The sequence below is a fragment of the Taeniopygia guttata genome, chromosome 7, assembly GCF_048771995.1.
Source record: "Taeniopygia guttata chromosome 7, bTaeGut7.mat, whole genome shotgun sequence".
Lineage (NCBI taxonomy): Eukaryota > Metazoa > Chordata > Aves > Passeriformes > Estrildidae > Taeniopygia > Taeniopygia guttata.
Window position 1 is genome coordinate 17222181 of NC_133032.1, and position 26988 is coordinate 17249168.

At 40.3% G+C, this 26988-nt stretch overlaps 1 protein-coding gene across 1 annotated transcript in view; it reads right to left on the minus strand.

Moving 5' to 3' along the window:
* The window catches only part of CHN1 (chimerin 1), a 92135-nt gene that overhangs the window by 23813 nt on the left and 41334 nt on the right, over nucleotides 1-26988 (minus strand). The window contains exons 7-8 of the mRNA XM_030277521.4: nucleotides 22754-23042; nucleotides 4689-4766 (exon numbers count right to left, since the gene is read on the minus strand). Coding sequence (XP_030133381.1) covers nucleotides 4689-4766; nucleotides 22754-23042 — 367 coding nt within the window. The remainder of the gene's footprint in view (nucleotides 1-4688; nucleotides 4767-22753; nucleotides 23043-26988) is intronic.

Consider the following 26988-nt stretch of genomic DNA (forward strand, 5'->3'; position numbering starts at 1 on the left):
TTTAAATTTGCCAAGTGATCAGGAAGTTATTGCACTGACTAATAAATTTCACAACCCAGGAGATTTCTTGCTGTTAATCTCAGATTTCCACCTTCTTCTTCCTTCAACCCATAAATCCTAGCTCCTCTTCCACAACTGCCCTTCTTATTAATAACATTTTTCAAGTATAGTTTTATTTTTCCCCAGCCCCATGCAAACAACAGGCGAAGGAGTGAGGTCAGTGCCCAAGTCCAAAGCACAGCACCAGGTGGTGAGGAGATGCAGAAGATATTCCATGTCAGATAGGGTGGACCCAGGGCAGAAGGTACCTCATTAGATGCACCTTTTGTATCAACAAAAAACTATGGATTGTTTTGAAACAAACCAAGAGCAGAATTGGAGAGATGAGGAGATAGAGAGTGGGAAAGTAAAGGGCACTGAGCAAGGGGAATCTTACGTGTTTAGTGCCCTAGTAAACTGCCTCACCAGAGGGAGAAGATGGAGAAAACCTTAAACCCCACTTGGATTACCTATCTGTGTCTTTTGGCCTAGAACCCACTTCACACCTTCCAACCCAGAGCTCCCCCTGGTCCTCCTCTCATTTTCCATCCACACGGCACTTTGCCCCTTTTCCCCTCGGATGTGCAGTTCCTCTATTGCCTTAACCTCCTCCTTCATCTGCCTGCCCAGAAGTGCCCAGCTGCTTCCTATGGAATAGATTAAATATCAGATGAGTAAGAAATTTTATTTTAATTTACAAGCTACCACAGTTATTGCCTTCTGGGGACAATATAAGCAACTATGAGAATTGTAAGGGGCAGTAAAAAGCATTCTTATTGGTAGGATCCAGGGGTAGAATAAATTTATGGGAATGATTATGTATGAATCTATTCTGTTCACTTCTATGAAGTTACAGAACTTTGTAAACTCTTCTGTTACAGAACTTTTCCCTATGATTAAGTTCTTTTTGTATAGAAAATAACCCCACTGGCTTCAGCTCTGCTCCTTGTCAGCACAGGCGCTCCCAGAGCTTCCAGATAGAAGATGCTCTTGTTCATCTACAGTGGGTGGAAGAATGAGCTTGATATCCATCACTCACACACACCCCTGTCCATATTAATACATTTGTACCACAGACTGTGGGCAGATTTATTCCCCATAATGGGTAAGTGAATCGAAAGAAAGAAAAAGCCTTCCTGTGAGAAAAGATGGGGATGGAATTTTGAGGGTGGTGAAGTGATTGTCCTCATTTGGTCAAATGATTCATTTTACAAGAGATCTCACTGTGCTGGATTTCAGAAAAGCGCAGTAAAAGGAAGGAAATCAAAAGTAATCCAAATATGCAAAAAGATTGACATGAGTGTGACTTCATTTGGTCTAATTCCATTATTCAGTTAGAGCTAAATAAAATGCTGTATCAAACAATGTAAACCTCTTTAATCTGATATATTTGAATTATTAGAAAATGGGTCTTTTATATTAGATTTATAGAGAAGAATGTAGAAATATCAGCATTTTTTTAATAAATTGGAAAAGGCAAAAGTATGCTTAAAAGTAGGATACTTTTCACACCTAGCTTTTATCCTGAAGGACATGCATTTAAAACTCCGTCAGAGCTGACATTTATAAATAATCATCCCTTTCTTTACTTATGGAGATTAATTAAAGACAGTTTAGGCACCCTATATTTGCATTTGAGATGTGCTCCTGAGAGACCAGACTTCCCCAGCCAGGAGAATATTACCGAGCTGGAGATCATTACCGACCAGCTCTGCTTGCAGAGCTCCCTGTCACCCTGGCTACCCAGCCTGTTCCCTTCAGGCAGGAGACAACTCACATTCCAGGAGATTTAAGTGAGATTAAATCCTCTCAAAAACCCTGCCATGTCAGCACTCCTAGTAAAACTGTCTTTACATTCTTCTTTCAAACAACCCTTGGAGCAAAACATAGGTTAATGGATTTATTCAGGAGACTGCTTGATAATTTAAAAGCAGCTTTCATGTTCACCCCTCCCCTAGGCACTGCACTCCTGTAATGACAATTCACTACACTGCCCCTCTGCCACCATGTTCCTCTACCTGAGCTTTGCTGCAGGCAACAGAGTCTGAGTGTTCAAACTGCACTGTCCCCAAATACCCACCCACAGAGACAGGAGGTGCAGGGAGAACTGAGGTCCCTTAGCCTGTGGTCAAGTCCCTGGGGTGTTTGCTAACCCCAGCCTGCCTCTGGAGCGGCTGCAGCTGTCATCTTCCCTTCTCCAAGGAAACACTGCTGCTTGCTGTGCATGTGCAGTTCTCTGTTTCTCCCCTCTCTACTAGGATTCTGCAGCATTTCCAATAGAAAAGGATTTTTGAGACCTCTTCATTTCTGTGAGCAGTGATGTGACTGATCGAAGAAGCTGCTGGGAGAGGGTTAGGGGTCCCTGTCTGCTGCCTTGTGCCTGCAGCACAAAAAGCAGATTAGCTGCAGAGGTACAAAGCAGCAGACACACTCCTGTTTGCTGTGGAGCCTCTGGGGACAGCAGTCACTGTTGATTAGCTGAACTGGATAAATTTATTTAATTTCTTGGTTTGTTTCAAAAGTCTAGTTGAAGACTCTGAGCCTGACATTTCCTTCCTCTCCACACGGGTGGCAGATTTGCTACTTGGCAGGCAACCTAGGAGACTCATGCAGACGTTTTAAATTATGACATCTATACATGCAAGGAGAAAAAACTGACAGATGCAAAGAAATTATAACGGAGAGAAGCACACAAGCTAATGATGGCCATTCATTTTAGAGCCATAACACAGTACTTACTGAATTTACATAACTCCTAAGAGCTTATGCTTTTGCTTTTTATTCTGATAGGAGAGTGGACACATTTAGAGTTCATGAACACCAGCAGCATTCCTTCCATGGGAAGGTTGGTTGCAGCATACCCTGTAAGGGGCTTGTCCCCTTCTAGTCTTTTATAGCAAAAATTATCTGTGAAAGGCCACTCCATTCCACTGACTTGAGAAGACTTACTTCTCAAGGTATATTTTTCTGGTAACAGTATGTATAAAGGAACTGCAGTATGACTATTATAAAGAAAACAATCCGCGTGGAAAGTTTGTGCCATGGCTATGACCTCAGAGCAGATATACAGTCTGTTTTTGAAAAAGGCTGAAAAATTCACAGCTCCAAAACCTTCCATAAACAGTTCATGGAAGAAAAAGAAATAAACAAACCCAAATGAATGAAAATCAGCTTATCAGATTATTTTCAAAACAGATGTGTTTCAGGCTGTTAAAGGAAAGCAACTAGGGAGCACAGATGTGCAAAATTAAACACGTATTATCCTACATGCACTGTAGTACATGGAAAATCACGCTGGCATCCACACAAATTATCCTCAAACTCTAAGGAACAAATGAAAATTGCAAGACATTGCAGATATTTAGGACACCTCAGGAGCCTGTAAAAAAATGCTCTGCATTGAACTGTCAGCCAGCACAAATATGTTTTGCAAGCATGCATATTAAATGCTTCTTATATATCACTCTGTACATGGTTTGCAAATTTGTGCTTAATGGAAGTACTCAAATGAAACAAAACATCCTGATCACATAAAGTTTCTACTTTTGGTGATTATCTGCACTCAAATGCCAGAAGGTGGTTTAAATAAAATCAGATGGAGGATAGGTAAATTAATATATGTGCATGCATGTGGACGTTCCCCCATTCCGACATGTGTGTGTGATGGAAATCAAAACTGAAAACAGGAGACATTTAACAGATGCTTGCAACAATCTGCTGTTCTCTTAAAAGAAATAAAAGTAGGTTTTTGGGTTTGATTTTTTTTAACATTAAAGACAACATTTAGCCTTCAAGTCATATATATGAAATGTGTACTGTCATCTATAGGACTCCAGTAAAATATCAATTTACGTAGTCTTAAAATTAAGACTGGCTATCATCAAATGTATTTGACCAACAAAAGGTTACATTACTCAGTCCTTACTGGACACCTATTACAGACAGACACGAAACACAAATATGTTGTACTGACATATATTGCTCTTACCAAGGAACATGGGTTATTTAAAGCAATTAGAACAATAAATAGAAGCTACATAGAAGACTAAGTAAATTTTATTAAAACATAAGGTAGTTGCTAATGCCAGCATGTCCAACAGCCTCACGGCATAAACCTGGCTGGTTTGAACACTCAATTCATTGACACAGGAGAAAAGCCAGAAACTAAGGGAAATGCAGCCCATCTGCTCAATCCAGATGCAGCAGAACATACTTCTTACCTCTAAAGCTATTTACCATCGACAAACTGAGATAAAATAAATTTAACCATCTAACTGTAGATCTAAGAGACTTTTTTACATTGAAAGTAAAACTGGACTACATTTGAGTTGAAAGAAAACTTTGCTGTTTCTCTCACCTTTAGCAACTCTCTCAGTATAAACCAATTCTAAACAAAAGAGGTAACTAGATATGGCAAATATTACTGAAAAAAATGTGTGCACACAAGCAGCCACCAACAAAATCCTGGCTCCTGTGCTGCATGAGAGGAATGAGGTTTACTTGCAGCAATGAGGTTTACTTGCAGCTTTTAAGTTCCTAGAAAGTCACAGTGCGCATACCTACGACTTCCTTGCGATACCAGACTCATTTCAAAAAACGAGCTAAAGTCCCTTTACCTGGAAAAGAAATTAGATAGGAAAACGTCTTACCTTGAAATTATGAACCTTCTCGTATTTTGGAACATGTTCATTTTCCTTCAGAGTTGCTCTTCGGACGAGCGACGTCAACTGCGAATAAGCAAAGAGTTTAAGAGGTTGCCAGATTGTCACGGACGCCTTGCGAGCGCCCAGTTTCATGCCCAGGGCTGCGAGCAGCAGGTCGCGCTGCCGGCCCTCGTGCCCGGCGCGGTGCCCGGCGCTGCCGCGGGCTCGGTGCGCTGCCCAGGGCTCCCTGGCCGGCATGCTGCCGTGAGGCGGCGGCCCGCCCGTGTCACACGCGGACCATGCCGCAGCCTAGGCTGCTGGGGCGGGCGGCGCGGCCATGGAGGGCGCGGGGCTCGGCGCTGCCGGCGGGCGGCCTGCGGGCCGGGGGCGGGCGGCAGCCGGCGGCGGGGACGCGCAGCCCGCGGCCGCTGCCTCCATCGGCGGCGGCCGGCTCGGGGGGCGCGGGCACGCGCACGCCTCGCGCCCTGCTCCCGCGCACCGCCGGCGCGCCGCGGCCCCGCGCGGAGCGGAGCGGCCCCGCCCCGGGGCGGCCGCAGCCAATGGGGCCCGGAACAGAGGGGCGGAGCGGCCCCGCCCGGCACGGCCCGGCACGGCCCGGCCCCGCCCCGCCCCGCCCGGCACTACTGAAAATGGCACCTCTGCGCTCCTGTGGGTGCCGCGGGAGGCAGGGCAGCGAGCAGCAGCCCCGGGGACACGGCGGGAAGCGGCTCTCCCCGAGCCCCCCGTCTGACGTGCATCAAGAGGTACGGCCAGGATCGGGTAATGTGAGCGCTGATGGGCACCACTCTCCCCTTAAAATTACGTTTTTCAACACTTTTCGTGGAAAACATGCTCACCAATCTCACATCTTATAGGGATGTGAACACAAATGCCACCTCAAGTTCATTGCAGCGCTCCATCCAGCAAAGACCTGAACCCCGAATTGTTGGTGACGCCTCTCTTTAGAAATTTACAGATCCTAACAGAAGGTGAATAACCACAGTCTCCACTGGACTGAAACCTGAAGTTTGGATGGATGCAACTGACCATGAAATGTGTACAGGGCAGCCTGGTCCTGGCCAGCCCTCACACAAATTATTTCACAAAACCATTACAGCCTTGAAGTTAACTGCCGCAGGAGCCCGAATCAAGGGGCTTACAAAGGAGCAGGGCAGACTGTGTCACACCCACCCGGGCAGCCCAGCTCAGGCGGCTCCTCCAGCCGAGCCCTGACAGCCGGGAGGGCTCACACCACGATGGCCACTCTGCCCTTTGCCTTCTCGTGCTCTCCAAGCATTTGTGAACAGTCTTTGTCAGAGACAGCAAAAGGGGACCCTTGATCTGACTGCAGCCAAGCTTTACAGCGCGGGGCTGACCGCCCTGCTGAGACTCAGGGTGCCGGGGACCTTTCCCCTCCTGCCCGTGCAGACAGCCGGCGCGCAGCCCTCCCTCCCCCTGCTCGGCTGCCGCACTGCAACCGCGCTCCCCGCTGCAGCGGAGGTATTTTTATCTCTCCTGAGTCAGAAACCGACGACAAGCACAGCTTGTCACAAGCTTCTGGGTGGAATTGGTATGTGCTTTGCAGCTGGATCACAGTGTTCCAGTTTAGCTCGGTCCTGCCAATACAGCTGAGAATAGTGCTCACTGGGAGCCCCTCTTCTGTTTACCTGTGTGGCCACCCGTACCTTCCCGACAGGTTTCAAAAATCCGCTGGGTTTCAGCACAGGGTCATGGTGCAGAGATTAAGCATCAAGGCTGGTGCTTCACTAAACACTAATCTGCAATACAACTGATAATTGAAACACTGGCTACAGATTATTCAGGAGGATGCTGCCAGGCATTACTGGCTCATACAGAGATCTGACTCAGTTCCCGGCTTCAATACAGGCAGGAGCTGCTTGATCTTTCCTGTTAAGAAATACTTTACAAACGACTACCTCAATCTGCCTGTCTTGCTTTTAACCACTCCTTTCTAATGCAGGTGAATGCTCCTCTGGCATTTTTCTGTCCGTCCTTGCAAGTGTATTAACACTCCATGTCAATAGAAGATCAAGAAAACTGAGATGACAAGTAAGAGATGATAAAAATTGACACTTTATCTACACAAAGTGTGAAAACAGCATGGACTCAGGGGAGCTCCGCTCCACTCCTCTCCCTTCCCCTCCCTTCATAGTTTAATTCCCAAGAACTACATCAGATGAAAGTCATCATGGAACAAGGTGGACCTATACCTGCCCCAGAGGAGTCATCCTCTCCAAACAACTTTGAATGACAACAGGCTCGGGAAGTATATAATGAATTCTAAAAACATTTCATTATGCTTTTCTCTGCAACCTAAAATTCTTCTTATTTTTTAAGGGGAAAAAATGCATCACCAAAACTTCATATTAGAAATAAATTATTTGAAAATCGAATTTGTTGGAAATAAATAACACAGTGATTTTCAACAATAAATTTACTATCAGAATAAACTGTTATTACTTTGTGTAATTCCAATTAAGAAGCAAGGTAGAGCAGGCTGAAATTCCCTTTCAATCACTAGTAGAGCAGATATCTGTTTTTTCGCATACTTACTCCTTAATTGTCAGCTTCCCTTTTCCTAATTCTGAAGAACTGAGTTATTTTCAATGGCACTTTAGAGTCATGCTAGTAGAAACAGATCTCTGGATCCTGGAAAATTAAATCTAAGAATGCCAATAAAAAGGTAAGCAAAACTACCCAACAGGGAAAGGTCCTATCTCATGGTTGTAATTATGAAAATGCGTTCTAATCTAGAAAGTATTTATACTATTATGAATTTTAATTTTAACACGGCTTTGTGTTACAGTACTCTAACAGAGACTGCTTATTGGTTTCACATAAATCAGCTTCCCATTGTTCAATGCACAGCATTTTCTGCTGTTCACAAATAAAGGAGTACCGGGCTCACCGCCTACCCTTACAGCCATTCGCCTGGGCTATACGCTCTGCAGTAGTGTACCCCAGAAACAGAGATCGAAACAAAGTTAAAGCCATAGCAACTGAAAAATTAAAATTTATACAACTGCTTTCAGATGATGCAATTTTATAATGTGTATGCTCATTCTTCTGCCATTGCCTGACTTTGGGTGTTTGGCTTTCCTATTTAATGCTTTCCTTTACGCACAACAAATCCCTTGTTTTGAAAACCAAACTGAAGAATGAAATTTCTGTTGTACATACTTTCCTGACAACAGTTTGGATCATCAGGCAGGTCCAGACCTTTAACTTTTTAGTACGTGAGATAATAAAGTAAGAGAGAGCAAGCCACAGTCCTCAGGCAGCCGTAGCCACTGCAGAGATGAGTCATCCCTGAGAGCAAACAGTGAAGTCTGGGACCTGGGGCTGAACCCAAATCCTGCAGGAAGCTATCCACTCTCAAGACACTCTCCTGCTCCAGGCTCTCTGTGCTGTCTCTCTTGCCTGTAGCCTGCAGGTCCTGCTCCTCTTCTTACACCTTTGCCTGGCTTTTGATTCAATGCCTGCTCTCCACTAGTGGTTCCTGCACTCCCACCCACCAGCAAAGTCTCATCTCCAGAGCCTTTTATTTTCCAACAAATTATCTTTGTAACTTGCTCTGCCTGAAGATATTGCCTGAAGATACTGTCTGCTACATACTGGATGAAAAAGACATAAAAATCTGGAGAGGAAAGTAATTTCCTTTCCGCTTTCCTAAGTCTTAATTTTTTGGGGTTTTTTAGTAATCGTGTGTGACAAACATTTACAATCACAATTGCATGTGCAGGGAGGAATATGCTGTGCAGACTCTATGAGGAAGGAAACTGCAAGGCTGTCATTCTTAAATTTAATTTCAGGACATGATTTCACAGGACAAAGGTGAACTGAAAATGGAATGACTGGAAGCAACAGCTGAGCAACTTCTCAGCAGAGCATGCAACCAGAGCAGCCTCAGTCCTGTACATTTTAGTGATTTAAACACTAAACAGCCAAACCCAGCAACACAACAGCCTTTAAACTATGACATCTGTTTAGAGGTTCCACAACTTACATATGGACTGAAGGGGGGAAAAAAGGAAAATAAGAGTGTAATGTGCTATTTCAAATGTTTCCATTTGTTGTAAAACCTCAGCTGTAAGAGTTGTTCAGTCTAGGTCCTACTGGTTCTCCACTTTCCTTACTTTCCCCTGGAGTAGTCCTTCAGGGTGCAGGAAAAACAGCTGTTCTCTGAGCACTATATGCTCTCAGTGTTAGTGAATAATGTATGCATATTTGCTGGTACTAATCTCCCAATCAGTAAGTCTTATTATGAAGCCTTCACAGAACTGATTTAAAAGTCATCTGCAACTTGCAGTAAATTCCAATTAGTCACTCTCTGAAAGACACATTATGTAAGTTTAATCCAGTCACACAGTTCAGTCGACATCGTACAAATGATCTTTCTAAAAAGGGAAATCAATGCATTCCCATTTGTTGAGTAATAAAGTGAAATTGCTTCAGGAAAAAAAAAAATCCCAAAACCAAACCCCAACCAGAACAGAAAAATTCAAGTAAAGTTAAGATCACAGGTCCTAGAATAACCAGATTAGAGTTGATAAATTGATCCTGAAGCACACGTGCATTTCCAATACAATGGAATGTTTAGTCTTCTGAGCACATGGCTCCACTCTCAAACACATAATCATATTTTCTTCAGAATGCATGTGTAGTACACTGCAGGCTTTTCATTCTCAAATGGTATTTTCATGTTGTTACAACTAAATATGCCTTTATTATTTCAGAATTTATATATAATATGATCCCTTCCCTGTATTTTAATAATAACCAGCAGTTATAATGCATGCATTTTTTAAAAACATCAAAGATGATGCCCTATTGTACGTGTGTCAAGAAATTTGGTTTTCTATACAGTGAGCCACTGTACATTTTGCAGTATTCTGTTTCACTGTATAGCTAACTTAGCCAAATGCATATGCTCAGAAAATCCTTGCTGTATGAACACTTTATGAGCATATTTTATGGCCTCAGTACATGATTTTCAAAAGCTAATCAGTCGGATTGTGAAACTGAGCCCAATTTCCTCAATGCTGCTCTTAGTGGAAGTTTGTTCCAAGCTAAATATAACTTTCCCAGTCATATCTTTCATAGGATTGTTCTGAAGGAGAAAGAGGAGCTCAAAATTTTACTTTTTAAATCAAAGTGGTGATAATCTGCTTTCAGTGAATTTTCTTCACTTGTAGAATGCTAATGCCAGGCACTGCCTCTGCTCACATGGTGTGAGCACAGGGGAGGAATGCTATTAAAAGAAAAGTTCAGCCTGAAAGATGGCATCTCAGAAGGTGGGTGGGAAGGACCATCACACAGCCTCAGCCACCAGGGACTTGTCTTGCTGCCATTCCAACACGTTTACCGGGCACACGCACACCTTCAGGCTCCCACGGTGCTCAGGGAGAATGGAATCCTCAGGCAACACCGAGCCCCACTTGCAGTTACCCACAGGGGAGCTGGGTTTAAGTCATGGTTAAATGATAAAATCTTACTCCTGAGTAAAGTTCTGGCTATTATAACAAAATTTTCCAAATGGACTGACTTCTAAATAAATCAGACCTTCCCCACCCCCTCCAGTGACATACTTATGGCAAAATCTAAAGAAATGGCTATTTATATTCTATATCTATAGCTTCAAATTAACATTTTATATCTAGAATCTTAAAGGAAGGTGTAAAAAATGTTCAATTGAAAATTTAATTAAACAAACTCAGCCAAAATGTTGGCTTGACTTAAAGTAAGGCTGTTAAATAAAATAAATAGATAAATAATAAAACCCAAAGTTAAAATTATGGAAAAATATTATTGCCTGATACTGCTGCTAGAAATTACTGCATCAAAAGAGACTTCCTTCAATACTGTATTGTTCAATACAATTAAAGTGTATAGGCATTATTTGGGAAGACTATATGTGGTCCCAGTGGTGTGCTTACCATACAGAGCATACTCATAAAAAAGCAGAGAGAGCTTAAGGGAAGCCAACAGAAAAGTTTTTCTGTAGCTTTCCTCCTAAAACCTCCTGGTCACTGCAGCTGATTGGGATCTGGTTTATTTTGTTTCTAGTGGCTGACAGGTTGAAGATTTGCTCCTGGCAGTTACTGATATGGGCCTTTGGAATGACAATTCTAAACTCTGCACCAGGAAAAAGCACTCATGTGACTACTCCTCTCTTTCAGTTACTGGCAAGGCAAAACCAATGAACATTTACTTTTCTGGATAGTGGCACAAAAGCAAGGCACTTTTCAGTGGCAAATACAACCCATTCTTTTCCTTGGCGGGGGGGTGGGGGTGGGATATATTTTGGTATATAACTGCATTTTCTCCCATCCCTTTGTCTGGGATGTCTCCCTGCAGCTCTGCAGAGAGCTGTGCTGCTGTGACCGAGGCTCAACTGACATTCATTGCAGTAAAGGGTCACTCCAGCAAAAGCCTCTTGACTCATGACACGTCAAGGCAGACTGTACTCCAAAAAGACCTTAAAAGTAATTTATAAATGCCATGTGCTCTATAGGAGTGATAGCAGTTAAAATGTAATGCAAATTGGCAGCTGCATGGATGCTCCTCTTTTGGCAAATATTCTTCATTACTGATATCCTAAACTAAAGTATTGTAAGAAAAAACATTGCTATTAAGACTAATCGTTTGAAACCACGAGGGACTAGTGGCTTTATTCCTCATCTGACCCATACTGTTATAAAGATTTCCTCAAATAAAAGGAAAGATAAAAATAAAAGAGAAGTCTAACTATACCCTTTGATGAGAAAATAAATGTTACGTCTCCTTTATAATATACATTTAAGAATATTACAGATAAAATAAATCTATAATCAACCTCTGTTATCTTTTTGTAACTGAAAATGTATACACTTAGGGATAGTGAAAATCGTGTAATCCCCAAGGTCTTTCTACTCATATATTTATAAGGTGTTTTTAAATTTTTTCCTTGTGGAATAGAGTTTTGGCTATTGGTATAACATGGGCAAATGGTATGGAAATTTCTTTTTATGTCTCATCAATATTTTCTTACCTAAGGTATTATACTCATTTCACATTAGTCTTGACTGGCAGTATAATGCATCTAATACTAGCCTTCTTTTGTTCTACATGGTAATTCAATTTAGACTAATTCAATGTATGTTATAATTGAAAACTGCAGCTCATTAACTTCTAAACACTCTTTGTATTTCAGACTACACCTGCTCCTTTGGCACAGCGTCTATTCTGAATCCATCCACTTCTTCCTGAATAAGCTATGTTGCTATGGCACATGTGCTGTCACAATTTCTTTCTTTATCATACTTTCAGTCCATAATCATACTTATTTAGCATAAAGAAGAGTAAGAATGCAAAGTCTCCTAATCCTTCCTGAATTACTATTTGATTTGAACCATTTGATTTGAACAATAAGTCAGGTGAAAACACTGTTTAACTTGAAGGAATACTAGAGTTGTCAAATGGCTATATGCAACGTGCTTGCAAAATTTATCATGGTAGAAACCTGCTTATGGACCACCTCACTGCAGAAAAATTAAACAATGGGGTAGCCCCCAGTGCTCCCCAACGCTCCTCAGGGACCCTGATGAGCAGTTTTGTAGCCCCATGTGTGTCCATGGGTACAGCTGCACCAGTGGGTCAGGGTCTGTTGGTTTTATACAGTGCAATTAGGCACATTGAAAAATCAGATGGGCTGATCATCCTTCAAATGGGTCTCATGTGGACTCCCACTTCCTCGCATAAATCTGTATTTAAATCAAGACTTCTTTGAAACCTGCAATGAATGAAACCAGAGTGGAATTGGCAGCAGAATTAGTCTGCTCCCAAAGTCACATTATCAATTATGAACAAAATATCAGTTTATTTCCACCCATAAAGTCTTCTAATCCCTGATCACATTCTCACAAAAGGCTCATTTCACTTCTGTTGACCAGTGTTCCAACTTTCTCCTCTCTCCTTTTACATACATGGTTAATCTTTCCTATTTATTCCCTCTAAGCTTCCTAATTAACATTTTAAAATGCTTCTGTCAGGAAAATTTTCCTATAAGGGCAGTAAACATCCCATTTCCCTACAGAAAGCTATGACTATTAAAAATTCTTGAGACAGGCACTCAAGAAATCATCATCTCGAATGGTCAAACACAGCATCTTTGAAACAAATTTAAATAACCACTTGATTTGAAAATAGAATGATTTTTAATTATTCAAAATGGGGCTGGCAGTGTAAGCCCCATCATAAATCTTGGCTATGCAGAATATTTACCTTACAAGGAAGAAGCCTGGGCATATGGATAGATCATACAACCTCTGTTACACAGGAGAGACTCTAGGGTTTTTCATTGTCCCCTCCAGCAAGACTGTGGTTTCTTACAACATAATATTTAGCTGATGTCTATGTTCAGTTGAAATACACTAGTCCCAGGTCCCAGTCCACACCTGGGATTTCAGATGCATGTGATCTTTGACCAATAGCTTTTAATTTGAGTACAGGTCACATCAAAGCTAAAAGACTAAGTTTAGGGTATATTTGCATTACTTAAATTCATTGAAAATAAACAAAATGTTAAACCAGCACAACTTCTTTCTTTCTTAGCATGCTTTTCATCTTACCTTACAGGGCAATTTTTCATTTGTACTGCCACCATCAACTAGCACTATAAAAATGACACTGCTTATAAGATTTCTAACCCTGAAGTTGTGTGAATTTTCAACAATAAAAACAGCCCAAGAGAACTAACCCATCAGGACCATAAAAAAATGTCCAGGAAGCTCTCAGCACAATCAGCTTGCTGAGCAGGGAGTCTGCCTTGAGAACTGCAGTGTGGCAGAGGTGATGGGAAGCTCCCAGGCACCAGCTGCGACCAGCACTAGCAAGGATTGGGATGGGAACTGGAGGGAATGAGGGAATGAGAAACTGTCACTTAAGAGATTGAGGTTCACTTGAAATTAAAAGATTCTTCACTTGAAATTCTGTGAAACATAACACAGGATACTTTCTGCAATTTTTGTGCATTTGCATTAAACATACTGCTACTCTAATCATCATCCAATTCACAGAAATGCCTGAATGCAAATGTAATTCACTATCATATTAACTTTGGGAAATGGCTTCAAGACTTTTCCAGCAATGTAAAATCATCAGAAATCTTCTACCAATAAACTATTTGACACATGATATAAAGCATAGAGCTTTTGAAATGTTTCACCATTACATGCAAAATGGAAATTGGGAACAGAGTATTTTAATATTTTCACAGAATTTCTCCAATCCCCTCTCAAGTAGGGTAAAGCTGCTTTCCTCTAAGTGCTACAAATCTAATTCACAAATTGGAAAACATGAAAAAATTTATTAAATCACATACACATATGACTAAGGCTTAATACAAGATATTGTACTCTGTGATACTAGCTCTAAGGTTCCTTAGGCAACTTATTTCTAACTGTTAAAGCTCTAAGAAAATGCAATAATCATCTCCACTACACAGCAATATGATCAAAGGGCATTGTAATATGAACTTCACTATTAGACACAAATCATCCTTTACTTACTTTGGGAATTGTATGGAAGTTTAAACTGAGGAATATCAATACTAACATGATGAAGATTAGAGCAACAACTGAGAACCAGAATTTTCAGTGTGGTGATTCTTACCTTACTGAAACATTAGGACTACAGGAACCCTAGATGCCAGAAGCAACACTGTTTCTAACTGCTGATACCATGCAGAAGAAAGGTTAAATACGGAAAAGTTTAATGTTCTAAAAGTTAATGATCAAAGAAAGACTTTGCAAAACTGTCAAGAGTTGCTGTCTTTGCTGATGACAAGTGTGACAGGTTTGAAATAATAGGAGCAAGTAGTTTGTTGAGCTCAGTAATAAAACTGCTCTCCTTACTTTGTTCAGTCAGAAAACATTCAGCTAGAGACTAAAATTAAGCATGAGAAGCTTTAGCTGAAAATACTTTTTTTCTTGTGAAAGATTTAAAAGAAAGAAACAAGAACCAGAACAGATCAGCTTCTTGGCATTAACCACAGGAAAAATGTTGTTCTTCTTTTCTTTCACAGTCTAATACTTATTTTAGACATACCTAACTACTTCTCTTTCTGCTACCACCTCTAAAGCAAGCATTTCACTCACCATGGATCTTAAGCATTTGGTAACCACTTATGACTGGGCAATTATTAGTGGAGCAGAAGTGCCTTCTCTAACTGGATGGGGGTGACACATCAGACCACCACAGCTCCACATCCTTTCCATCTCTGTACAGAAGTCAAAAGACATGTACTGTACTTGGAAGCATGTAAACAGTGAGCCATGTAAAATGCTTTCCCTGCTCCCATCTAGACACACACAGAACAAACAGCAAGGAGAGAAAGGAGTTTATCTGAATAAAGAGAGAGATCACTGGAGAAAATGCCTGTTAGTCAGACTTCTAGCACAGGTTTGAACTGGCTACACAGAGCTGTAGAAGGCATAAAATACAAGATATTTCATATATTAGTTCACAACCAAAGGTGCTACCAGCTGCACTGCCCTAGCTTCTCCTTGAGACTCTCATGTTCTACAAATGACCAGACCTGACCCTGCCCAGTTTATGAGATTGGACACAATCATAGCCCAAGGTGATTATCACCAGCTATACAGTGTCACGTTATAAAGTTTAAGTGCGCTAAGAAACCTGTAAATAACAAAATTATCCTTTTATAGGGCTCTTAATTCAACAGTCCAGTCTGTTTCCTGTAGAAGTGATTAGTAATAGAAAATAATTAGGAGATGCCAGATGGGAGGAGGAGTTAAAAAAAAAAGACCCCAAACTCACACAGCTAAGGAATGAGAACAACAAACGAGGGAGCTGCCAGCTAGCAACCCACCGCAGTCCGTCACCATGCACAAAGGCCCTTGCACAAGCAATAAATCAGAACCACACACCTGCTTTAGAGGCTGCTCTGAGAGAGACCCACCTTTTCCCTTCTGTGGCCACTGCATGGATGATTATTCAGTTGTGAGAAGGCATAAAATGTCAAGGGTAGCTATAGGGGTTTTTTAAAAATAGGGGAAAGATGATTGTAATTCACTTATATGTGTCTATGCGATTTCCCCACTCTATCTCTGGGTGGCCTTTTTGGAAGCCTCAAGTGTAAGGCCCATAGGGAAGGTCAGCAGCAGACTCCTGCAGCATGCTAGGACTGAAGTCATAACAGCTTATCTGGAGTTAAGCTGGACCTCTGTATTTCTATGTCCCAACTACTAAGGTCCACTAGGGTAGGAAAACTTGTTCTCCCCCTGAAGAGTGCCCAGAGAAAGCTATCCTCTTTGGCTCTTCAAGAGCAAAGGGAGAGTCCTCTCTCCCTCCCTGTGTGTCTTGTATTAGCCTATCCCAGTTACAAAACAAAGAAATTTCTACCAGTACATGTAAGAGAGGCTAGGGCTATACAATACTTTTTGAAGGGCATTAAAAACATAGCCAGAATCCAAACCACCAAGCATTAGAAGCCCTGAAAAGAGCTGAGGGGAGGGCTTCACACTGACTGACCTCAGAACACTTTGCTTACAGGAAAAGAGTAACAGTTTATTCACTGCTAATGGCTTCATTTTATCAGTAACAACACAAGCATTATACTTCAGAATTAATTGCACAGCAACTGTACTGCTTTACAGCCTTTTTAACAGTTCTGCACACTATTCATCTTACAAAGGCTCCATCAGGCACAGTGCATATGCTGAGGGTAATTACTCACCACACTTCTGCTGAAGGTCTGATGTGTGAGTCTGAAAGACTAGCCACACTCAATGTCACATGGCAGCTGCCTGTCTCAATATAATTTGACACCAAACTTTCTGAAGACTGTATCTTTGTGTACACAACTCACATGTCAGATCATAAAAGAGCCACACTTTGCTGAAAAAGCAGAAAGTAACTTGAAAGGTCATCTCAGCAAGCAGTGAAGAGACCTGTACCCATGACAAAAGGCTGAAGCAGGGTGCTGATCCTCAGCTGTGTTTACCTTCAGAACACAGGGAACACCTCTACAGGAGTAGCACAGCAACAGAGGTGCAGTGTCTGCTTGAAATGCAGGCTGACCAAAGGCAGGCTGTGGAGCCTTATTTGTTCTGACCCTTGTAATACTGGATCAGCAACATGCAATTGGGCTACCAACACGAGCACACAGCTTTTAGTTCACGTTAATCCCCCACATTATGGTGTAAGCACTACATTAATGTGCTCTGGAGGTGCAGACACACACACAGAGGCAGGCAGGCAAGTCCTGCAGGGCTCACTGGAAAATCAGCCAGGACGCCACTTGCAACCTGCAGGAATCAACTGAGCACAGCTGGGCATGAACCAGAGCTGGCATCAAGAGAAAGAATTTGTCCTGGGAGAAACCTGAGAACTATGGGACAGTGTTTAACACTGGAGGTCCAGTTACAGATGCTTAAAAAACAAGTTTTGCTTCCTAGTTTATATTTATAAGCATGAGATATTGATAAGAGAAAACTAGATATTCTGTGTGTGACCTGTGGTTTAAATGAGCAAAGTGCATGCTTCATTTGGAAGCTCTGAATCTTAAAACCGAATCAGTTTATACAAGCTTTTTTAGTAAATCAATTTTATTGCCACAATGAACACAAATAAGGGCTTGGGTTACTCTTGGTGGTTATAAGTAGAAAAATCACTCTGCAGCTTGGAGAAAATAATTTTCTTTGTGCTGATGTCTGTACACTGGGCAACATGTGCACTTAACTCTCCTTTCCTGGGTATTAATAAACACAGGGCTAAATTAAAGCCACTTATGTTTGTAAAAATGCATCATAACCATTTGCAGTTTTAGTTTGGACTGTATGTGCCATATATAATACCATACATGACACTGGTTCCCCACCAACAAAAATGCTAATGCACAGAAAGGAGAGATGAGGAAGACTGGGGAAATCTCTTCTGGGCATGATGTTGCTGATATGCTAGAGCAGCTACCTAAAAAGTAGGCTTGTCTTTCATCCTGCTAAGAACTTTCTCGGAATTGACAAAATTGTCTGTGCTTTGAAGTCTCTGCTGAAAGATGGGCTAAATCCAGAAGAAATAAATAGAAGTTTCTGCCTTCCACAGAGTTATGTTTTATTTATAAATTACATTAAAGTTACAGAGTGATTGTCATGGACACCCGCGCAGGGACTGGAAAGGCACATTTGTGAGAAAAGAGTTGACAATCTCCTCCAGTTAACCCATGGGATTCTTCAGTGCTCAGTATCCTTTAAATGTACTTTAAGGTAAACATTCATTAGCTGCACTTTTAAAAACATTATTGCTTAATCATTACCCTTGTTACAGCTATGGCTTGTTTAGATGTTGTGTACATTATGCAGCCATCTTTGAAGTTAATTCAAGTAAATGGAAATAGTTCAAACAACTTCTAGCATGAAGATTACTTCAGCTCTCAAAAGCACACTTTGCTCCCTGATTATTAAGACCAGGGTTTTTTTTTTTTAGCACCTATCAGTTCCAGAACTGGCATTACTGGGCACCAACCAGTGCCATTTAAAGCTGTCTTCCTCTGTCACAGACCTTGATAAGGTGCCTGTACTTCTATGCCAGCTACTGCAACTTCCTCAGCTACAGCCTCTCATGTGCTGTCCCTGAAGCTAAAATAAGCTGTGGTGAAGGAAAGGTTTAAGTACATTTGACTGAGACCAAAAGTAGTAAAATAGTAGTTTCATTAATGAAAAATGAAGTGTTAATTTAATGTTGGAAAATAAGACTGGTCCCTCTGCAAACACCTGAAAGTAGCATCCTTGATTTTGTATGTGGAGTCTGTTATGAATTTATTAGAAATGTACACAGATCACACAACCTTGTGATCTGGATTATCTTTGGAGGCAGGTATAAAAGCATGTTTCCTACTAAAATTATACAGATCTACATTATCAGATCTCCTTGCACAGAGTTGCAGAAAATCAGCCTTCTTCACTATAGAGGAAAAAATGGTATCACCAACTAAGGTAATTGAAAACAGGAAAAGAAGATTGCTTTTGTTGGGTGACTGCTGCCAAAATTCTTCCAACTATAGGAATTTGATGGAATGTAGTGCAGTCTAGAAGGGGTCTTTAATTGATTTGCAGCCACTGAAGTTTCTTGAACAAATAGCACATACTACAAAGTAAACATGAATAGATGTAATTCAGTTGCTATCCTAACATTTATACCAGCATTTCATTTTGAAAGACAGGATAACTCATAAGTAATGATTTCATTTTTTCATAACAAATATTAAATCTTGAACTACTCATACAACTTCTTACACATTACACATATTATAAAGAAAACAAAAACATGTCAAAATGGAAAAAATAGTGTTTTGCAAGGCTCTAAAGAAGGACTTTGATATATGTTTCTAGATATTTACTAATTTCTAAGAGCTACCATTTTTATAAGGTGTTTAACTGAATCTTAGGCCATAATTGCCTTTGAGAGTAGAGAATGTTCAGAGACCCATCAGTATTCAAAGCACAGGTAGAATAATAAATCTTGTGATACTGGCTATTATTTCCTCTTCCACACTAGGTCATACAGATTGAATCTACAAGGAAAACCCTATTTTAAATCATTCTTAGCCCTCTCTTAATGCACAGACCATGATGGCCTCACAATTGAGTTCTAAACAATTTGCAGACTGTTTTGGGAACCAGCATCACCTTTTTAGTGCAACAGCTAAAATGTCTATTTGGGACATTTAAGCACTCTCCTGTTTTCAGTCTCTCCTCCTCCAGTTATGTCTTGACTAATTAGTAATTCCTTCATAGGTTAAGAAAAGCATTAAATCATTAATCAGAAATTTAAACTTTTAATGTATACTTGTACACAGTATGCAGTTATATTCTTTCTCATTATCAGTGAAGCACATACTGTTATATTTTCCCATCAAAAATTGCATCTTAAATCATACCACAATATGGTCTCTTGCACAACTCAGGAGTATTGCAATTTGTGTCTTACAGTCCTTATCTAATGATTGCATAAGTTTTGACTTTTCATCTCTTTCAGTCTTTAAATCTTTCCCCTTTACTAGGGCTCCTTTTTAGTATATTGCAAATGAAAAGTGTCAACCAACACATACTGAATTGTTCTACTATACATTAATTACAGAAAGAGCAGGGAACAAATAAAATATTACAAGTGCCTGCTGGGAGGCATCTAACACAAAATGCAGTATTTCCTGCTCCTGCCCCACACCAAACTGAAGACTGGGCGAGTGCCCTTTAATATTTCATTCTCAAGCTTGGGGTGTATTCTCTAGCTGCCCAGTTTCCATGGCAGAAAGTGAGACTCCATTCCCACCAGCTGTTCCACAAGCTCTGACTGTGTTTTTGTGTCTTTTCTTTCCTTCTTCTGAAGGACTTATATTCCATACACCACCCACACGACTGGGCAACAGTTACAGACACAAATTTAGATTGGTATCTGAACAGCCTCAGAGACTGCAAATCTGGGAACATAATTTGGTTCAAAATGATCAGATGATCATGTTAAAGACCCAGACTCCTTTCTCTCTTTACAGAGAAAGAAGCATACAGCGCAGAGAGAAGCTGTGTGACTACATTACAAAGCTAATAAAGATGCATTAATTGCTAGATGCTGTAACCACTGAGGAAATTTTCATCCTCACCATGGGGCTAATGGGCACACAGATCTTGCTGCTTGGATCATAAGACACTGGGGTTTTTTTGTGTTGAACTCTGAAGAATTTTCTTTGGTTCATTGCTACTCAATGATATTCTCTTCATATTGGACAACAGGAATGAACCTGCCACCCCTGCCACCAAAAATAAAGAAGAACTACTTGACCTATTTATAAACAGCTGCTTGTTCCAATGCTGAGGTTGCTAGTGGGATCAGGTGTTGGTCATGGGCTGAATGCCTTACTCTCCTTGGTGATTTGCTGGGTGAAGTGACATGCAGGAAAATCTGTGCCATCTTCCCACCAAAACCTTGAGAAGTGCAAAGACAGCAAAGATGTCCCCTCTGTGCCACTCCATGGTGAGAAAAATCACACTGTACCGTCCCCATGCAGCCACAGATAGCAATCACAACTAGACAGTGACTCAAAAAGTAAATTGAGATCTCCACATCAAATTATCCTGTCATGTCTGTGTGCCTCAGTGTGGTCACATCAATATAGTTCCAAGACAAAATAAAGAAGTGTATTAAAACCTGGATTTCAGGACTGAAAACACCACTGCTGTTGAACTGTTTTGTGGCTGAAGCCCCGTAAGTCATTTGTAAATTCCAAATGAAGGGAGTGGGATGCTGAGATTATGTGTCTAAGCTGTCTAAAGGTTTTTCAGATAAAATTTCAATCTTTCAGAAATATTCAATAGTCTTTGAGCTATTTAATGAAAAATGGTTCAAAACAGCATGTACACCGTGTTGGTGAGTGACATAATACAATGTAATCTATGTTGAAAACAGCATTCTTCAGCACTAATCACTGAAATTCCTTTACTATGAAGACTGTTTCATCAATCTAAAAAATGTAACAGAACAGAGTTCTGCTGTCACTTGAAAGTTTCTAAATGCAGGAAAAGATAATTTTACCAAGGAAACCCAAAGTGATAACTTCTAGAAGACTCAGAGAAGATTTTTACCCAGGCTTTGCATTATAATAAACTGTCTATGATAATATGCAAAAAAAAAAAAAAAATCCTTTTGAAACAGCACACTGGAAGCAGCGGCTGTCAGGAACTGTAAGTGATAACTCACCCCTCTACTGCTGCTACCTAACAGGCGAGAAATTGGATATTAAATGTGGTCAGCTAGCTTCAATATCCCAGCAGTATTTCTTTTGTCAAAATGATCTGATAACAGTGAAGATTCATACTTTAAGCTAAGTTGGGTGCTTCATCTCTCAGCAAATTCAGTGCAGAATGACAGACTCTGCTGAAGGAGGATTTGAAGGACCAAAGCTATGAGCCTCTCTCTCTGTGGACTCTGTATGGAGCTTAGTTTCACTGTAATAGCCATGTATGTTGGAAATTGTCAGTCAGAACTTTCCTCCACATCCACAAAAACTAAAATCTCATATTTCTGATTGGAGAGACAGAAGATCCCAACTAAGGTTAGCATTTCTTCTACACACTATAAGCATATTAGATAGGCCTAATGTATATCATTCTGAAGTTTGTGAAAAAGGGAAACATATCAGACTATTATATATGCACAAACACCTACAGGTGTGTAAAAGTAACTTTAAAAAATACTTTCATTTGTCAGATTTTCAGTAAGCAAAGTACTTCATTTAACACAAGGGAGTTTACATTATGGTTTCCTTTTATGTTTAGTCTCTGAAACACAGATGAAATTTCAGGCAGTTTCTTTGTCTGCCCAGCACATTCCCAACTTCCCTGAATATTTTTATGTTCACTGGTTCTAAAATTTCTTTCTTCTTCGTTTTTCTTTTATAATCCAGGAGGCAATTACTTCTCAGCTGATACTGCAACTCTCTGAAGAGAGCAATTCCTCTTTGTAAGTCTGGCTGAGGCCAAAAATAGCTCTGTCAGCTTCTGACAGGCTGAACTTAGCCAAGTGAAATGTTTTAACATTTTATCAGCTTAATGAACAGTCTTATTTATAATATGGGCAACTTTACTGTCATTATATGAAGACTGCTGAATAGATTATTGAATGCATTTGTTTGGGGGAAATCGAAATAAGAAATAAAATGCAATTGTCTTATATACTGCAAACAATTTTAAAATTAAATATTCTCTGCCCATTTGAAATAAAGGAGTGGCTTAATGGTAATACCCATAACTATAAAAACACCTAAAGAATCACAATGACAAATAACTAACCTCCAAATCATGAAAATTTGCAATATGCAAAAATTACCATCACAAAATTCTATAACCAGTTTAAATATTACTGTTAATGTAACACTGGAAATAACTATGTAGACTAAACAGCAGCAGAGACCTTTAGTACTTATAGTAGAGGGGAAAGGTTAAAAGTACAAAATTAAAAGTCTAATAGAAAAAAAACGTGGGTTAACAATTGCTTACCCTCTTTTCTGCTACCTCATCCTCTCCTGTAGACTCTTTGCCATCATGTTCATCTCTCAGGGTTGGCATATGCTTTTTGTGTGCTGGCTCTCTGTTTAAGGTTGTATATCCTACGTGTTCATAAATTGGATTAATTGTCATCTTGGAAATGTATTCAGCTGCCTTCGTTTCAATATAAAGAGTAATCAATCCATCTGTCACCAGGTCATGGATGGACTCAAAACGTTTCTCCCCAACAAAGTGTTTTCCATCGTAGTAGAGTCTGAAGTTTCTGGTTTGACTTCCAAATCTGCCTCAATGAAATGGGAAAGTTGTTTTTTTTAAAGAACAGTAAGCAGAATAAATAAGAGTAAGCAAGCCTTTGCAAACAATTAAAAACACTTTATCACTTAAAGCTGTGACTATGCTCTGTGTCTGGTCCAGCTGAGCTGGGGAACTACTACTTAGCAGAGATAGGAAGGAGAGACCAACAAGTGCAGATAGCTAGCCAAAGCAGTTACTGTCCCAGAAGGAGCTGTTTGTTCTGGTATTCTTTTAGCCTTTCCATTATCTATGGAAAAACTGAAAAATTACTTCACACTCCTTATGGTTTTTTTTAGTGCTTCGCTACTTTATCAGTGTAGTCAATTTGCTTGGCTCTGATCTGCAGGGCTCTCACAAGAGCCCTCTATTGCAGCCGATCAATACGCAGTTCTGGTGCCGTCTCAGACCTCTGCTCCCCTCCTTGCTTGCAGGAAGAGGCCATTCAGGGTTCAGCTGAGCTCCAGTGCCAACAATTACACTGAAGCAGAACTGCTGCCAGAACCGGAGCAGCACAGGACAAAATGGCACAAGGGCAAGCATTCTTTATTCCTGGCCAAAGGCCCAGGACTAACTCTTCAGGCTTTGTACAAAAGTCCTTCTGTGTTATGCTTGTTAAGTCCCAAGCTTCAAGCAAATCTTTGTAATATACAGGATATATAACACAAAAGCTATCCAACACCAGCCATTCTGCATCAGGATGGAACAGCATTTTGATAAAGGCTCTTTGCAACTGCAAGAATGCTGAATTTACCTGAACAGCAGCATATTTTTAAAAACTGCACTTAGAATCTGCAACCATTTTCTGCCTCAAAGCAGTCTAAACACGTGAAAACACGCTAGTGTTTGCACTTGGCAACGTTTCCTGTGGAGAAGATGGAGGCAAGAAGCTGCTTTCACAGCTCACTCCAGTGTTGTTCTGTGCTCAGACAGTAGCGAGGGTATTGGGCCCTCTTATGAGGTCAGATGTGCCAAATAAGTATTAACAACTAAATTTGAAAGGATGGATTGGTTTCACTTTACAATCAAATGCTTCATTGGAGATGTTAAGGAACACAGTAAATAATGATATTTTGCTGAAGTGGCTCCTCTTCTCAGCAGGGCCTCACCAAACAGAGGGAAGCATAATTTTAGACCTTGCCTCAGGTGAAATATTACATTCTTCTTGCAAATATGGTCAAAAAATACATGGTTCTGGAATCCATATTTTTTCCTCTGCTCTACATCAAAATGCCAAACCTTCCCATCACCCTGTCAATAGTTCTGACAGTGAGAGCAACTTCAGAAGCTGCTATTTCTGCAAAACACTCAAATATAAATGGAATCTGCATCCTGCTCAGTAAGGAAAGGGGACACAATGTGCAGGAACTATGTGGGCATTTTCCTGCAGATTAACTGGTACTTCCATGCATATTTTTATGCCATACAAACTAAAAGTTCATTGAATCAAACATGAGAAATTACAAAATGACAGAAAGAAATATGCATCACAAGAGGCAGTTCTGAGTGAATACAAGTCATTCAGAAAGCAGAAAGATAATGTCCTAAGTTATAGCAGAAGGGGTAGATGTATTCATACTCACTCTTCAGGGCACCTTTATACTCAACACAGTGTATGGCAAACAAGCTTTGACCACAAGACACCCTTGACTGTCAGAGAAGTCCACAAGAGCCAAGAGTGCTCAGCACTTTGCAGTGCCAAAGTAAGCAACCTTCACTGTCATCTGCTCAAGTCAGTGGGAATAATGCACACTGAGCACATGCAAGCACCTTGATGGCTCTCACTTCATTGGGAGAACCAAATAAGTTTGAAGGTGAAGAACAATGGGCCTTAAATGACATATAGATTAGAATTACTTATATTCAGAGATGCAGGTGAACTGCTGCTCTAATCCGTAACATCTGCTCTAACTACTTAAAGCAGAGTTTCAAGCAAGCTGGGGGTCACTTATTTCTCTTAGTTTTCTAGAAGAAAAAGTATTACACTAATTTTATCAAGAGAGGATAAGGCACATCACAAGGCCTATTACTAAGTACACAGTGTTTTGAATTTAGCAACATCCTCAAAACCTAAAACCAGTCTTGTCTGGTCCTGAACTCCTGTTCTGAAGAACAAGATGATCAAATGCAGAAGAGACAGAACTTCTTAAAAGGTTTGTTTTCTCTCCCACAGGGTCAGAAGGTGCACCCTCCTACCCCAGGTGTATCTTACTGAGCAGCCCCTATGCTGTAGATCTGTTCAGACTGCTGCACGTTAAGTGTGTCATTGAGAGATACTGTAAAGAACAGAGTTTCCAAGAGATGAATGGTTTGCCTTTATCTAATTTCCTTTTTGTTCCAAATCAATTTTTCTCTAGTCTTTTCTAATTGGATACGTTATGGAGAAAGGTACTCATTTTCAAATAGAATCCTACTAGGCAATAAACCCCCAAAATCTCCACAAATCAATGAAACATCAGTCTTTTAAAAAGACTGTACTGTAAATAACGTGTCTCAAAATATGGTTTTATTTCTTTCACATATAATTACATTATATACCATATATATATACCATATAATTACATTATTTTTATCAAATTACAATATTAAAAAATACATGTTCAATTGAAAATTATTAATAAAGACTTAATCTTCAATCCTACTTAAAACATTGGTTTAAATTTTTCCACTAACAAGACTATTTCCTTATGTTTACTTTCTGCAACATTCCTGCAGCCTAGTTAATTATACATCACTGTGGCAACTAAGTAGAGCCAAGATTTGGTATTTCAACTTCCTGATGCTCTCCTCCTAAAGGCAAGTACTAGTACCAGCTGTTTTTTGTTTAATAAGTAGAAAGTGGGACACAGATAAAGTATGTTCTCTTTTGGTTTATACAGGGGAACATCAGATGTTTTTCCAAGAAAAAGAATTAGACATCTGACATGTCAAACAGTCTCACTGTGTCCACTGTGCATTTGTTTGCAAGCAGCAGGACTACAGATAAAAGACTTCTTTTATTCCAAGTTGTCTGAAAAGCAATCACTGTCTAGTTTCTTTGGTTGCCAGTGGGGCAGAGTAGATAACATGGGAAAATGTATTAAACAGTAGAGCAAATGTGGCTGGTAATAAAAGATAATAAAGGACTGAGAAGTTGAATTAGGTATCATAACATGAGAGACATTCTGAGGTAGCCTCAGAATCAGCCACCTACCTGTATGCAGCATTCAGTAAAGAAACAAAAGGAAGAAGGGAAGGATAAAGAGCACAGGTACACTCTCTTACCATTTGAGAGGATGAATTTTATAGTCCACATACAGAATTGTACAGTAGCTATTCACCACTTTCACAGGCTATTTTATGATGAGAAGAATTTCTAGACACTAGGCATTGTTTAGAATGCATAGCTGCAATCAAATGACAAATTATTACCCCTCAGGACTATTTGTGTTCTCCTTAGTTTCAAGCAACTTCTTACACTGATCTGGGAAAACTTAAGACTGAGCCTAAAAGTCACTTGGACTTAATCTTCCCTTGGAGAAAGAGTCTTAATGTGCTTTGTAGCCAGAAGGCAGAACTCTTTCTTAAAATTCGGTGCCAGAATTTCAGTTCTATTTTCTGAAAACTCACAACCAACACTTACGACTAGAGTCTTGACACTCCATAAAAAGCCACAGGAATATAAGGAATCTTGCAATCACAAGTGTCTCTTAATCATGCTGTGTTCTTGGGAGTGAAGACAAATTATTTCATAGATCCACTTTTGGCCCATTTCCTTGTCAAAGAAAGACAAGCCAAAACCTCTTCTAAACAATTATCCCTGAAGGTCTCCAGCTCCTGAGAGCAGCTGATTTTTTTTTTTTTTAATATTCATTGGCAAAAACATTTCTGACGATGGCCAGAGAACTGTGGAACTTGCCAACCTCCCAGAATACCTGCCTGACAAATAACATAGT